Consider the following 14,122-nt stretch of genomic DNA (forward strand, 5'->3'; position numbering starts at 1 on the left):
GGGTCCCAGAGAAACAAGGCAGCATCAAGAGGTTGAAGCCAGCCACATTCCCAGGGCCCACTGGCAGCATACAGAGAGAGCCTAGCCTGGGGGACATGCCAAAGTTAATTCAAATTCCAAAAATCAACTGGGGGGCCCAGCCAACCTGAAGAGGTATATTGCTTATATGCAAAGCCTGCAGGGAAAGGGAAACTAGCATTTATAAAGTACCTACTGTGTGCCAGGCATTATGTTAGGACTGATAATAGCTTCTCAAACCTCCTATGATATTGTGGTTTCCATTCTCCAGATGGAGAAACAGTCTCAGAGAGGTTAAATCATTTGTCCATTTACTCCAAGACCAGCTCCTCCTTTGCAACTGCCTTACTTGGGCTACAAGCTCAGAGAAGGTGGTGAGGGCCAGAGGAAAGATCCCTGAGCTGGTGTCAGAAATCTGGGCTTTGTGGAATGGCTCTGCAGCCAGCTTTGTACAGGTCAGGTTCTCTCTTTGACCTTCCAGTCCTTCCTCCCTACGTGCCCTGCTAGTTCTCCACTTTTCTGCCCTCAAAAGGGAGGGAGGAGGAAAGGAGGAAGAGGAGGAAGAAAAGCTTAATGTTTCTCAGTACTCATTACTGTGAAAGGGCAACATGTTCCCCATTTGTCAGGGAAGGAGCTCAGGTGAGCCCACACATGAGCCCATGAGCCTGCTGTTCTCACCAAACATTTCAGCTGAGATGAGCCTTGATTTACACCAATACATTTCTTTAAAAAGTGCTAGTACAGTATACCAGGCATATATCATCAACAAAACAAAAATATCACTACCAGCAAAACAAAACCCTGCTCTGTTCACATTACAGTTCTGTAGTGAGACTCAAATATGCTGGTGGCTATGGAAATGCTTTGAAAAGTTGTTTATACTATTGGTCTTAGACTCAATAATTCTACTTCTAGAAATATATCTCAAGGTAAGATCAGAGTTACAGGCAAGGATGTTTATCATACTGCTATTTAAATCGTGGATAAAATTTCCAGTATTAAAAGGTCCATCAATAAAGGGATTATTTATATATGTGATAGGATACCATATAACTATTCAAAATTATTTTCAAGAAATATTTGAGAATTCAAATATTTGAGGATGGGGAAATACTCACGATAGTGTTAAACTTAAAAGCAGGACATAAAATTGAATATACAGTATAATCCAATTTTAGCTATATATGTGAACAGAAAAAAGACTAGAAGGAAATACATCAAATGTTAACAATAGTTAACTTTTGGTAGGGGAATTACGTGCAGATGATTTTTATTTGCAATTTTTTAAACAGTAAAATGTATTACTATTGATCAGGGTAAAATTGGTATAATTCAGAAAAATGGTAAAGCTATGGGAACTGATTATAGAGATGCTGTATCAGGACCGTAGGTGACCTGCCTCTCTGTACCCTCACAGGTCCTGGAACAACCTGTACTGTGTGCTCAGGAATAGCGAGCTGACTTTCTACAAGGATGCCAAGAACCTGGCCCTGGGGGTGCCCTACCATGGGGAGGAGCCCCTGGCCCTGAGACATGCCATCTGTGAGATTGCTGCCAGCTACAAGAAGAAGAAGCACGTCTTCAAGCTGAGGTGAGGCCCCGCCTGTCCACTACCCCTTCCCTGGTTTGGCAATAAGTGGCTGGACAGGGGTCCACTCTTTGGGACCAGCTTCAGACCTGAGCTGCCCTTCAGGGATTTTTCAAATCAGAGAGGCTGGTGGTCCTGATTTTTGCCTCTCTCAGAAGGTGCTGTGCTGCCTGACAGGGTTCTGGTCATGGGAAAGCTCAGGGGGGCTGGGGGATCAGATACAGAGGTGGCCACGCAGGAAACCCTCTGTCCTCCTAGGCTGAGCAATGGCAGCGAGTGGCTTTTCCACGGCAAGGATGAGGTAAGTGCAGGGCTGCCTAGCCCAGACCCCCATCAACAAAGGGGCAGGTGGAAGGGACGCATGCCACTTGACCTGCTCACTCAGGAGGGGTTGTCCTAGAGGCACCTCGTCCTTTGCGGGGCCCTGACCCTCCTGCCCTGTAGGAGGAGATGCTGTCCTGGCTGCAGGGCGTGAGCACCGCCATCAACGAGTCCCAGAGCATCCGTGTCAAGGCACAGAGCCTGCCCCTAGCCTCCATCACCGGCCCCGACGCCAGCCTCGGCAAGAAAGACAAGGAGAAGAGATTCAGCTTCTTCCCCAAAAAGAAGTAGCCTCTCGGGCACCCCGCGGGTGAAGCCAGTGCGTCGGGACTAGCGACGAGCGGGGACGAGCGCTTCCCTCCTCGGCCGGGTCTTCCTGCTGCCCACGGCCTGGCCGCCGCTGCCTGCCGCCTGCCTGCCCCGAGTCGCCGGCCGGGCCCCAGGCCCCGGGCCCCGCCGCACTGCAATAGCTGCCTTCGCGCCACCGCTCGGCCCGGCCCGGCCCACGCCTGCCTCCGCGCCCTCTGCCCGCAGCCCCGGCGCCCCGCACACGGCGAGCGCGGGCTCCAGGGACGGAGCTCCCAGCTCCTCCGGCCCTCGGGGCCTCCAGGGCTGGGGTCAGGAGACGGTTTTCGAGGCCCACGCCCTCCTCTCCCCGCCCCCCTCCCGGGCTGAGGGGCGCCAGCCCGTCCCCCCCTCAAACATAAGCTGGAGAAGAAGGCTGATGGGGTTCCTCAGACGCTGCCCACTCCCAAAGCAAGTCTGGCTTGGGGTCACCTCCTGCTAAGTCGCAGCCAGGGAAAGGGAAAGGGAAGAGGACCCCGGAAATGCCCGACCTGCCCCTGAGGGGCGTGAGGAAGGAGGCTTCAGGTAGCTCTGGGCCAGGGGCTACTGGGGACTGACGGGACACGACGGCTTCCTCCCCGCTGGGCTTCCTCAGAATGGGGACTCTCACCTCAGGGGCCACCGCATCCCCTCCTCGCTCTTCCTCCCACCGAAAGTGGGAGGCATCCTGCAAGATCAATGGGTCCTAAGTGCAAAGGGGCTCCCGCGGCCTCCGGCACCCCTTGCTGCCACCCCCGATGGTGGCAGGGAGGACCAGGAAGCTCTCAAGCCAGCCCTCTTTTAAAACTACAGTTGCCGTTTAGGGCTCAGCCCAGAAGGAGGTAGATAGGTCTCCACACTGCCTAAGGCGCTGCCTCTCCACCCTGGGGTCCTCCTGCACTCCCAGCAGCATCCCACTCGGACCCAGGGCCCTTACGGGAGACAGCACAGGGCCCCAGGCACAGGATGGACACCACAATGCCTGGAGTAGATATCCCAAAGCCAAATACCCCGTGTGTTCCGTCTGCAGCTGGTACCACCTGAGGGTGCTGGCTGGACCGACAGCAAATTTCATGACCCGTCACCCCGGGGTGGCAAATGTGGCCACACCTGGGTATTTATTACGACCCACGTTAACAACCCCAGATGGCTGGGACAAATGCTGGGGCCAAAGCCATTAAGGTGTGGCGGGCACCCTTGCTTAGCTCCTCTGGAAGGTCCTGGCCTTGAGTCAGGGGGCCACATGGGTATCTACCCCACAATCCCAAGCACAGCCTAAAGGGGCCCTGCAACCTCTATCCCCAGGGATAGCTTTCCCTGTGCTGCTGAGGTCAGACTTCCAGACGGAAGAGACCACTAGTTCCACAGGGATTTTTCTCCGCCACTCTCCGAAAGCAATACAGCTCCAGCCCAGCATCTTAACTGGGGTTAGGTCCAAAAGAGGGGTTAAGTTGCAGGCAGCAGGCATCTCCCCTGGGTAGACCAGAAAGGTCCCTGGGGCCAGCAGTTGCTGTTTCCATCACCTTCCCCATGGGAAGGAGCCTTAGACACACTGAGATGATCCCCCGGAAGCGGGTGAAGCTCAGGCAGAAATCACAGGCATAGGCATCCGGAGTCACTAGGCCTTCCCAGGAGCCCTTAGTGCCCGAGATCAATACCACCATGTCAAGGGAAGGCGATTTCAGCAGACGAGAACCACAGGAGGGACGTTCTCTGCTGGAGCCTGACAGGTGGTCCCACCTCTGGAGCCAGGGTCTTCATTGGGCCTGTATGCACCTAACCCTATGGCCCTCTGTGCATCCACAGGGGACCTAATCTATACCACCCACCAGTCTCCTTCTATACCTAGGGAAACCAAGGCAGGAGGCAGTGAGGTGATGACACTCACCTGGCAATAAAGAAGGCCTCTGGTGCATCTGAGGGCATGTCCTGCTCCAGGGCAGATAGCGGCAAGAGTCTCCCTCAACTGTTCCCATGGGCCAGTCTTCAGGGCGCCAAGAGACGAGGGGCCACCCTCTCCCCTCCACGTGTGCCAAAGCAGCACCTGAAGTGAAGAATTTCAGCAAGCAACTCCACAGTCCCAAGAATGAAAGGGCCTCGAGGAAAAGCTAGGATTTCACTGCCCCTGGGCCCCCAGACTGGGCAAGGGCAGCAGCCGGCTGCACGTGACCCACCATCTACTGCCAGCTCCCCACGCATCCCTCCCCCACATCACACAGGCCCCGAGACATGCAACTCACCGGACTGAGACTGCAGGGGCCCAGCTCTGGGACTCTGTGCCACATGGGGGGCTAAGCTCCTGGTGCCCTGGCAAGGTTTCTTTTTTCCCTCCTTACATTTTCTATTTTGTAGTTCTTTTTTTTTTTTGCGGTACACAGGCCTCTCACTGTTGTGGCCTCTCCCGTTGCGGAGCACAGGCTCCAGACGCACAGGCTCAGCGGCCATGGTTCACGGGCCCAGCCGCTCTGTGGCATGTGGGTGGGATCTTCCCGGACCGGGGCACGAACCCGTGTCCCCTGCATCGGCAGGCGGACTCTCAACCACTGCGCCACCAAGGAAGCCCTGTAGTTCTTTTCTTTAACAGTATCCCCAAACAGCTCCAGTCTACACCAGCAAACCAGGATTCTTCCCCAGGGCAGTTTAGAGGAAGCTCCTTCTGGGCATGGTCAGGTGGTCCTCCTTCCCTCTCTCCTTCCCCTTTGTCCCCTGGCCTCAACTGACTGTGGCTGAGGGAGGTAAGGAGGGTCCTCGAGCTTCCTCCCCTCCACTAGCACCAATAACAGGAGATCTGGGGTGGGGGCGGGGGGGGGGAGGGCTCGGCTTCCCCGCCACCCCACTCCTTCTTCCTGCCTATCAGAGAGCAAAGAGAGTCCCCGAGGCTGGCCCTGGATCGCCCTCCTCCCTTCAGTAGGAGGGGGCAGAGATCCAGAGGACCCCATGGCTCGGTCCCTTGGACAAGTAAGCTCAGGGAGGATGCAAGGGAGGAGGTGGCTGCAGAGGACTGCCACCCTGCTGGGCACAGACCACGCAATCTGGGGCTGGCCCTGGGGCCGGCTGGGCCTTGTCCTCCACCTGCTCAAATGTGCTTCCACCAACCAGAGAAAACCCATTTACTAGTTTTTCTAATAAATCAATAATGCTCCGTATTTCCGTTTCTTATTTGACTCACCTATTTCCCTTTAAACTGGACCAAAGGGGGCTGGTGGATCGAGCAAGGCAGCATCTGTGAACACAGGACCGCCGTGGAGACAGAGGCACAGCCAGACCCTGGCCCGTCCTTGGAGTCTTATGGGAACAACTCTGCTGGCACCTAGGTTCTGTGCTTCACTTGAGACCCTGAGAAAAGCTTGAGGGCCTGCTGCAGGCCTTTCCCCATGGAGCTCAGGACAGAGGTCTGAAAATCAGAATCCACACACCTGGGGTTCATCTCCGGAGGCGCGGTTTCAATTGGTCTGGGTGGGTGAAACCTAGACATCAGCATTTTTCAAAAAGTTCCCTCCCCTGATGATTCCAGTGGGCAGCCAGTAAGAACCACTGAGCTGGTCCAGGGTTCCCAGGTATAACCTAGAGGGCTGTGTAAGGATCACCTGGGGAAGGTGCTGACGACTACTCCCCAGGCCTCACCTCCTGAAGAGTGTGAGTCAGAGGGTTTGAGAAGCAACAATTCATCCATCTTGTTTAATTTACAGAGGAGGAAAGAGCATGAGTTTAGGTGACCCGGCTAGTTAAACGCAGGGCTGGATCTCCTGACTCTCACTCTAGTGTGTGGCTATTCACCACAATCAGAGACTTGTCTAGTAGAAGCCAGCTCTCTCAGCGGCTGTGCAAGTACCCACAGACCATTGTGACCAGCTGGCAGGACATGGGCCAGCCCTGCTCTGCTTCTGCTCAGGAAAGGCCTCCACTTGCCTCTGATATTCCCTTGAGCTCATCACACTCAGCAGACCCATCTTCAGGCTGAGTCCGTCCTCCTAGGTCAGAAGACCTGCAAGGACAGCTCTACCACCTGGCCCTGCGGCCCCACTCCTCCCAGGCCCCAGCCAGAAGAAACAGGGAGAAACAAGGCTGGTCCACCAAGGGAAAAAAAGGCAGAAAACCCAGTCAGAAGTAGGGGGCATACCTACGCCTTTTGAATCAAAGACACTTTTGAGAGTAAGATGAAGAATGAGGCTCCATTCCAGAAAAAATGCATCTGTACCCCTCACCCAATACTGCCAGCCACTTAAGATATTTCTAGGCTCCAAGTTGAGAATCCTTGCCCCCTAGGATGTCTCCTGGGAACTAGCAAGGGAGAGAAGAATAAAAGGCACCAGATGTGGAAATACCTGCCTGTTAGAAAAATGTTCCACCCCCACCCCACCCCTTTCAGTCCAACTTTGGCACCTGGGGAAAAGAGCTAAAGGCTGGCACGGTGCCCCCTGACCTTACCCCAGACAGGACGCCAGGCTGTGGGCAGACAGAAGCCCATGGGAACAGAAGCAGCAGAACAAGTCCCCTCCCACACATCCTGTTGCCCCAGCCTCTCCCGCCAGCACCTGGGGCCTTGTGCTTGGTGAGCACCTGTGGAAGCAACACGCCCACGTCCCGCTTCCCCTGAGACAGGCCTGGGCACGATCGCCTCTCCCCAGCCCGGCCAGACACCAGTAAGGAGACCACTCAACAGGTTGGTTGGTCAGCAGTGGTTATTACACCATCGGCAAATAACAAAATGTGTGTACATCAGTGACAACCACGGGGCCAGCGAGACAACCCACAGAGGTACCTGAACAGAGTCCACGACATTCTTCCCAGGAGGGAAATCAACAACAGAACACACACTCACACCCACGCGCGCGAGCACACCGACATACCACAGGGTAGAAAGCAATAAATTATGGGCCTCGTTCCTGCCCGGATCCTAAGAAAAGGCACAGTTAAAGAACAAAGCCTCCCCAGGCCACACTCCTGTGTGTCCCCCGGGGGGGCCCTCAGTCTGGCAGCGGCCAGGCAACACTGGAGGCCTGAGCAGGGCTCGCTCTCCCTGGGAAGAGATGAGCTTAACCATCTGGCCTCTTACTAGAGAAGAACTATATACAAGGGAAGCGGCCACACTGGCCTCGGAGGGCAAAGGGGCTCGTGAGTCACTGGCGCGCCCACGGCAGGCGACAGGCCCTTGCCCGATGCCCCAGGGCGCTCTCCCAGGGGCAGCCTTTCTGAGGGCCCCGGGTGAGCACGGTGAGCCCAGGCTGTGAGCGAGGATGCCACCGTTCTTCCCCGTCTCTCAACACAGCTGCTCCCTCCCCCAGGACTCAGTGTCAACCTGTGGAGTTCAAGGCCTGGAATTTCTCCCGCAGGCTCCTCACTCTGCCCTGCTGGCTTGGGTCCGCCAGGTCCCTGGGACCCTCTTCTTTAGGCCGATACTCTGCACACTCCTGGAACGCCGGGCCCTGCCCCGCCTGGGCTGCTGGTGAGCTCGGTCCCTGCCCGCTGGCTGCCTCCAGTCCCGTGTTGGGGCCGGACAGGGGCCCCTTCTCCATGATGACCATCCGCCGGCTGTCCTCCAGTGTGAGGTCTGCGGTGACGTACAGGGCCTCCCCTCCGTCCGGCGCGCTTGGGGATGACCCCGCCAGAGGCTGAGGCTGGGCGACCCCTGGGCCTGCCGGAGCCCTCCTGGCGTTCAGGCTGCAGCAGCGGCCCACCTTCCCCGACAGGGCCGGCTGCGGCTGCATCATGTTCTCCGGCAGCGAGTGGCTCCGGTTGACGGGCAGGTTGCGCGGCCGGCTGCCCTTGGCCTGGAGCGCCTCGTCCTGGGAGGCATATTTGGAGCAGAGCTCTCGGACGTCGGGCCAGTTGAAAGTCTCGGTGTCCAAGGGGCTGAGGGGGCTTCGGGGGATGTGCCAGGCCCCAGGCGAGGTGGTCCTCGGGCTGGTGGCCGAGGAGCTGAAGGAGAAACGCCGCGGCGATACCTCCCTGGCAGAGCCGGACTTGGGCGGGCTGTGTTCCTGGGCCGTGGGCTGCTCGTGGTTGAAGAGAGACAGCACCGGTTTCCTCTTACCTGTGAGGAGACAGCGAGCCGCCTGAACCCCTGTGCAGGAGGGAGCAAGAGGACATGAGGGCTCTGGACTGACCTCAACTCCCCTTCCAGGCGAGGCTGGTTGCTGGGGGTTTGCGTGTGATGGGAGAGAAACCTCACTGACCATCCACGGCGCCCTCACCAAAGGGAAATGGGAAGAATGAAGAAAAGGGGGTGGGGTGGGGTCAGGGGTCAAAGGGACAGACGAGAGCTTCTGCTCTCCTGGAAAACAGAGGCCCATGGCCACAGGCCCTCTGCTCCACAGGAGGAGCTTGGCCTTGAGCGTTAGACCCGCTCCAGGACTCGCCCCAGCCCTCTTTTTGGTAGAGGTCCTTTAGGGGGTCACTTTCCCAGAATCCAGCTGGCTCCTAAAAGGTGCTTCCATCCCAGGCTTGCAGGCAGGGCCCTCCGCCCCACCCCCTTCATACCTCTGCCAGCAGATGGTGCTCCAGCCTCCGGCTGCAGGTGGGGGGTGGTGGCAGCCACCTTTTCCCATGGCTGCGGTGGCCTGGCCGTCACCGACTTGCTCTTGATCCGGAGGCTGTACTGGCGAGCCAGCTGGTAGACCTTGCTCTTGACTCGCTCGCTCACGTGGCTGTCCATCACGTGGGAGAGCTGCAGGATGCGGGGGTGTAGCGGGGTCACCAGCTCCCCCTGGGTGCCGCTGCTCAGCTCCTTCACCAGCTCCTTCAGCTCCCGGGCCAGGTGGGCCGGGCTGGGGGGCTCAGTGGGGGAGGCACGGTCCGGCGAGGCAGCAGCCAACTCCTCAGTGATGGCCCCCAGCTCACGCTCCTCCAGGATGAAGAGGGGCTCATGCAGGTCAAAGCTATTGGCCTGGCCTTGGCCTGGTCCCTTCCCAGGGCTGCCCTCAGGAGACTCCATTTCCTCCCAGATCTTCACAATTTCCGAAGACGGGCGGAACTCAGCATCTGTGATGGGAGCTGGGTCCCCAGCCCGAGCCTGGCCTGGTCCTGGGTAGTCAAAGAGGGCCCACGAGGCTGCCCGCGAACCCACCTGTCTCTTATGCCCCGGCGGAGCCACTGGCTCCGGGTCTGGCCTGGGAAGGCTGTTGATTCTGGAGACTGAGTTTCTCACCAATCCTTTGGGGATGAAGGAGAGGCTCTCCCGGCGCCGGACACTGAAGCCTGCGTCGTGGTGCTCTGCACTTTCATAGTAGCTCTTGATTTTGTCCAACAACAGCCGGTCTCGGGAAGAAAGCTTCGATTCCTTCGTGAAGGAAGGCCTGTCTGGCTCCGCTGGGCAGCCTGGGCTCTGGGTCTCTGTCCCGTTGACAGAAGGGTCACTCTCTGCGGCCACCCCCATACTGATGTCCGCTTCTGGAGGGAGCTGAGAGCCCAGGGGGTCTGTGGTGCTCCCTCGCCGGGCCAGGCCCTTCTCACTGTCCTCTAGGCTGACCACACTGCTGCTCCGGCTGGTCAGCCTCGGGGTCCCGAAGCCGCTGGCCTTGCCGTCCTCCAGCGCCAGGCTGCTCCGCCGAGAGAAGCTGCTGACGAACCGCTCGGCGATGACGCTGGCCTGGTCCAGCACAGAGGGAGGCAGGAGGCTCTCGGGCTCGTGGGCGGCCCCCACCTCCTCCTCCTCGTCCTCACTGCTCAGGACCTTCGGGTCCTCGGTGCTGTCGGCCACCATGAAGTCCACCACGTCACCCGGGGGGTCCAGTCCCAGCAGCAGCTGGTGGGTGTCAAGCTGCATTTCTAGGACTTCTGGAGCCTCTGTGTCTGACGGCATCTCCTCGGTCCTGGGACCTTCCATGGCAGCAGACTCCTCCTGCTCTGTCCCAGACTCAGGGTCTGGCTCAACCTGGGAGAGCACAAAGAGCTCATATGAGCCAAAAACCTCCCTCATGTGACCCGGGGGGATGTGGGGACAGCACAGCCTGCTCAAAGCCTAGTGAGAGGGGCTGCGGTTTAGGACTGCAGGCCATCAGAATGAGCATGACTCAGGAGTGGGCAGCAGGTCCTTAGGGAGAGGATGTCCCTTAGTCACCCTGCAGCTGGGGTGCTGGGCCCACATTCTCAAACCCGAGAAAAATTCTAGGAACGCAGATGGGGTGACGCGGTGGCACCTCTCAGTGGCGGCCTGCCTGGAAAGCACACGGACACGGTGGGAACGTGCAGCGTGGGGCCAGAGCCACGGCACCAGGACTCCCCTGCCTGAGGGGAGGCGGCTCCCTGAAGCCCCAGTAGCTCCCCACATGGGGGTTGTTCCGGGTTGAAACCCAGGCCTAAACAACTTCCCTGAGGGGCCAGGGTCTCCCGTGTGGATCAGGATCCAGAGGGCAGTAGGACCACGTGCTGGAATCCTGTCAGAGGGTAAAGACGGGGATGTGGCTCCTGCCAGCCAGCCTCCGCCCCCGTGCAGGACTCTGCATGTGCGCAGCGGATGGCAAGGAAGGAAGCAAAGTTGGCAGCTCTCTCTTGATCACCTTGAAGGTCATCTGAATCATAAAACCAGCCAGTACAGGCAGCTTTCCAGAGGAATCTTTAAGGAGAACACAGGATAACACGCTATAGCCCGAGGAATCAGACCCGATTCCAATCGTTCTAGTCTAGAACCTGCACAGTGGGACCCAGGAGCCAGGCCTGTAATGTCCAACACAATGGCTGCCAGCCACACGTGACTCCTGAGCAACTGAAATGTAGCCGGTCCACGCTGCAAAAACCTCATACCAAAAAAGCGCAGCATACCTCATTAACAGCTTTTTAACACACTACATGTTGACATGATAGTAGTTTGGAAAAACTGGGTTAAATAATTCTTTAATGTGACTATTAGAATATTTAAAATTACCCATGAGGGGACTTCCCTGGTGGCGCAGTGGTTAGGAATCTGCCTGCCAATGCAGGGAACATGGGTTCCAGCCCTGGTCCAGGAAGATCCCACATGCTGCGGGGCAACTAAGCCCGTGGGCCACAACTACTGAGCCTGCGCTCTAGAGCCCGGGAGCCACAACTACTGAAGCCCGCGTACCTAGAGCCCGTGCTCTGCAACAAGAGAAGCCACCGCTATGAGAGGCCCACGCACCGCAACGAAGAGTAGCCCCTGCTCGCCACAACTAGAGAAAGCCCGCACGCAGCAACGAAGACCCAACGCAGCCAAAATAAATAAATAAATTTTTTAAATAAATAAATAATTTATAAATAAATAAAATTACACGAGGCTCACATTCTATTGTCACCGGACAGCACCATTCTGAACTCTTTTCCAATGTCACCCAGGCTTCTCAATGTCCTGGCTGTGAGGCCCACCCCGGCGTCTAAGCCTCATGAACTTTTCCTTGGAACTCTGCGAGAGCAAAGAACTCCATTCCACATAACCCCCAGATAGCGTGGGGTGGCGGGAAAAAAGAGTGCAGGCTTCTGGGTCACAGACCCAAGTCTAATCTGAGCTCTGTCCCTTAGAAGCTGCGCAATGCCAGGCACGTCAACCTAACCTGAGTCTTGTTCTCCCTGGTAGAGCTGGCTCAGGAAACAGGAGGAAGAAACAAAACATCAGGCACGTAGGAGGTGCCCAGTAGATATCGACACCTTACTCCTTTGCCAGGTGGGACAGGCATGATTTAAGTGTCTGGCACACTAGCAGGGCAGAGCTTTATGCTCTATGCAAGGAGGCCTGGCCAAGGGGACCTATAATCTGGTCACTTCCAATAACTGTGCCCCTTGACCAGAGACTGCATCTGCCCAAAGGAAGAGGCACCTTTTCTAATTCAGAGTAAGAGGCTGTCGGTCACCAAGCCGCATGCCCACAGGCCAGACAGGCTTCCTGAGGGCCCGAGAGTCCTAGGGAGTGGGATTCCCTGTCCCCGTGGGCCCAACGGGACAGCCCATGCCTGAAAGCCCCATCTGCAGAGCTGGAGATCTGGGCTCAGGCGCCTCTGCACTATCCCCCTCCCGCCTGCTGGCCCCTCACCTCCGGCAGGGAAGACACAGACTCAAAGCTCAGGCACTTCTCAGCGGTGGTTGGAGATCGGCTGCTGGGCCTTCGGCAGCTCTTGGGGTCTTCGGGCTCCCTGTGCCCCTTCCCCTGCAGCAAGCAGAGGGTAGTCGTCAGCTCCCAGGACAACGGGGAGCTGGTCCCTCCTGCATCCCAACCCTGGCAGCATCTCCTGAGCCCCAAAGGGGCTGGGCTGTGTTGGACCTGAGCCATTCCAGAGTCAGCCTGAACTGCCAGGTCTGGGGACTCAGAAATCCCTGCCAGGGGCTTCCCTGGTGGCGCAGTGGTTGGGAGTCTGCCTGCCGATGCAGGGGACACGGGTTCATGCCCCGGTCCGGGAAGATCCCACATGCCGCGGAGCAGCTGGGCCCGTGAGCCATGGCCGCGGAGCCTGCGCGTCCGGAGCCTGTGCTCCGCAACGGGAGAGGCCACAGCAGTGAGAGGCCTGCGTACCGCCAAAAAAAAAAAAAAAAAAGAAATCCCTGCCAGGCATGCGGCTCCCTGTGTGCTGGCCTCTCCCCCTCCCCCCACCGCGCCCCATTAGTCATGCCCATTGAGTAGCATGCTGGTTAGCACCCAGTGCTGGAACAACGAATGCCAGGGGCTCACCAGGGCGTGACAGTGAGCAAGGTGTTAAGAAGTGCTGATGGCAGGAAGGAAGGAACAAGGACGGAGGGATGAGAAGGGCAGGGGAGGGGACTCTTGGACGGGCATGCGCGTGCCAGGGGGCATGCAAGGAGGAGGGGGAGATCGAAGAGACACCTCACCATAGCGCCCCGGGAGAAAAGTAAAGCGTTGGCCCGATAGTGCCAGCAGTGGAGGGCGGCCAGCAGGGAGCTGGCAAAGTCGGCTACCTGCTCCGCCACTGCCAGGCTCTCCTCCTCCTCCTCCTCCTCCTCCTCGCCTGGGGGCTCTGGCCCAGCCCCCTGCTCGCGGCCTTCATGCCCTGCCAGGTCCTCCAGGGACACCTGAAAGGCCTGTTCTTCCTCCTCCTCCTCCTCCCGGGCAGCCCCTTCAGCCTCCGACTGCAGGCCCCGAGCACAGGGGGGCTGTTCAAAGTCCAGGAGCATGCCAACACTGCCCGCATGCTGTTCAGAGCACAAGGCCCCCTCGTGACAGGCCTCGGGGCAGCCCCCCTCCTCCTGCAGCAGCTGGGGCTGGGGAGGCTTCACAGAGTAAGCCACATCTAGACCCCCACCCCGGTCTCCACTAGGCTCCCACATGAAGCAGGGGGTTCTCGAGGTGGGAAGCTGGGACTGGGGTCTGCTCAGGAACTCAGGATCCAGAGAGGCCTGCCTGCCCCAGGGAGAGGGCAAAATGAGAGGATCCCGGCCGGGCCAGCCACCACCAGGGTGCCACTCCAGGAAAAGGGTACAGAAGGGTCCCCTGGGCAAGGGCCACGGCTTATTCATCTCCGTGACCCTCATGACAGAGCCTGGCGCACAGTAGGTGCTCGACAGGTGTTTGTTGAGTGAAGGAAGATGATGGGGGCTGACCTGGGCTGTCCCCCAAGGCTGTCCCGTGTGCCCCTGGTCTTACCTTCATTCCTGCTGCTCTGCCTGCTCCGCCACCACCAGGTCCCGGCACAGCGGCGAGGGGGAGGGGGAGCGGAGATCAGTAACCCGGAGAAAGAGCCCCCTCACAGAGGCCTGAGGCCCAGAGCCCCCGAGCGAGAGCGCGTCAGGGGCTCTGCTCCCAGAACCTTCACCAGGTCTCCCGGGCTTTCAAAGAAATGACTGACAGACCGGGAGCCGGGGGTGCAGAATGGCACGGTCACTCGCTCCTGCTGTCACCCAAGGGCAGAGAGACAGGGTGCAAGGTGTGCAGGGGGAGCCCGGACAGCAAGGGGTGAGGCCCACTTCCAG

General features: G+C 58.3%; 2 protein-coding genes across 5 annotated transcripts in view; one reads left to right on the forward strand and one right to left on the reverse strand.

Annotated features, from left to right (window-relative positions):
* The window catches only part of SPTB (spectrin beta, erythrocytic), a 121,172-nt gene extending 118,709 nt beyond the window's left edge, over positions 1–2,463 (forward strand). Inside the window, exons 34-36 of the mRNA XM_079914756.1 lie at positions 1,436–1,609; positions 1,865–1,907; positions 2,051–2,463. Of these exons, the coding sequence (XP_079770882.1) occupies positions 1,436–1,609; positions 1,865–1,907; positions 2,051–2,218 (385 nt within the window). The 3' untranslated portion in view covers positions 2,219–2,463. The remainder of the gene's footprint in view (positions 1–1,435; positions 1,610–1,864; positions 1,908–2,050) is intronic.
* A 4,462-nt stretch (positions 2,464–6,925) lies between these two features.
* Positions 6,926–14,122, reverse strand: part of PLEKHG3 (pleckstrin homology and RhoGEF domain containing G3) — a 42,440-nt gene continuing 35,243 nt past the window's right edge. For 2 of the 4 annotated variants that reach the window (XM_079912565.1, XM_079912563.1), the window contains 5 exons: positions 13,797–13,816; positions 13,025–13,345; positions 12,234–12,347; positions 8,732–10,124; positions 6,926–8,285 (listed from right to left, as the gene is read on the reverse strand). In XM_079912565.1, coding sequence (XP_079768691.1) covers positions 7,546–8,285; positions 8,732–10,124; positions 12,234–12,347; positions 13,025–13,345; positions 13,797–13,816 — 2,588 coding nt within the window. In that variant the 3' untranslated portion in view covers positions 6,926–7,545. The remainder of the gene's footprint in view (positions 8,286–8,731; positions 10,125–12,233; positions 12,348–13,024; positions 13,346–13,796; positions 13,817–14,122) is intronic. The other 2 variants (XM_079912562.1, XM_079912564.1) reach the window with 2 other exon arrangements.

Source organism: Stenella coeruleoalba (genome assembly GCF_951394435.1).
Source record: "Stenella coeruleoalba genome assembly, chromosome: 2".
Lineage (NCBI taxonomy): Eukaryota > Metazoa > Chordata > Mammalia > Artiodactyla > Delphinidae > Stenella > Stenella coeruleoalba.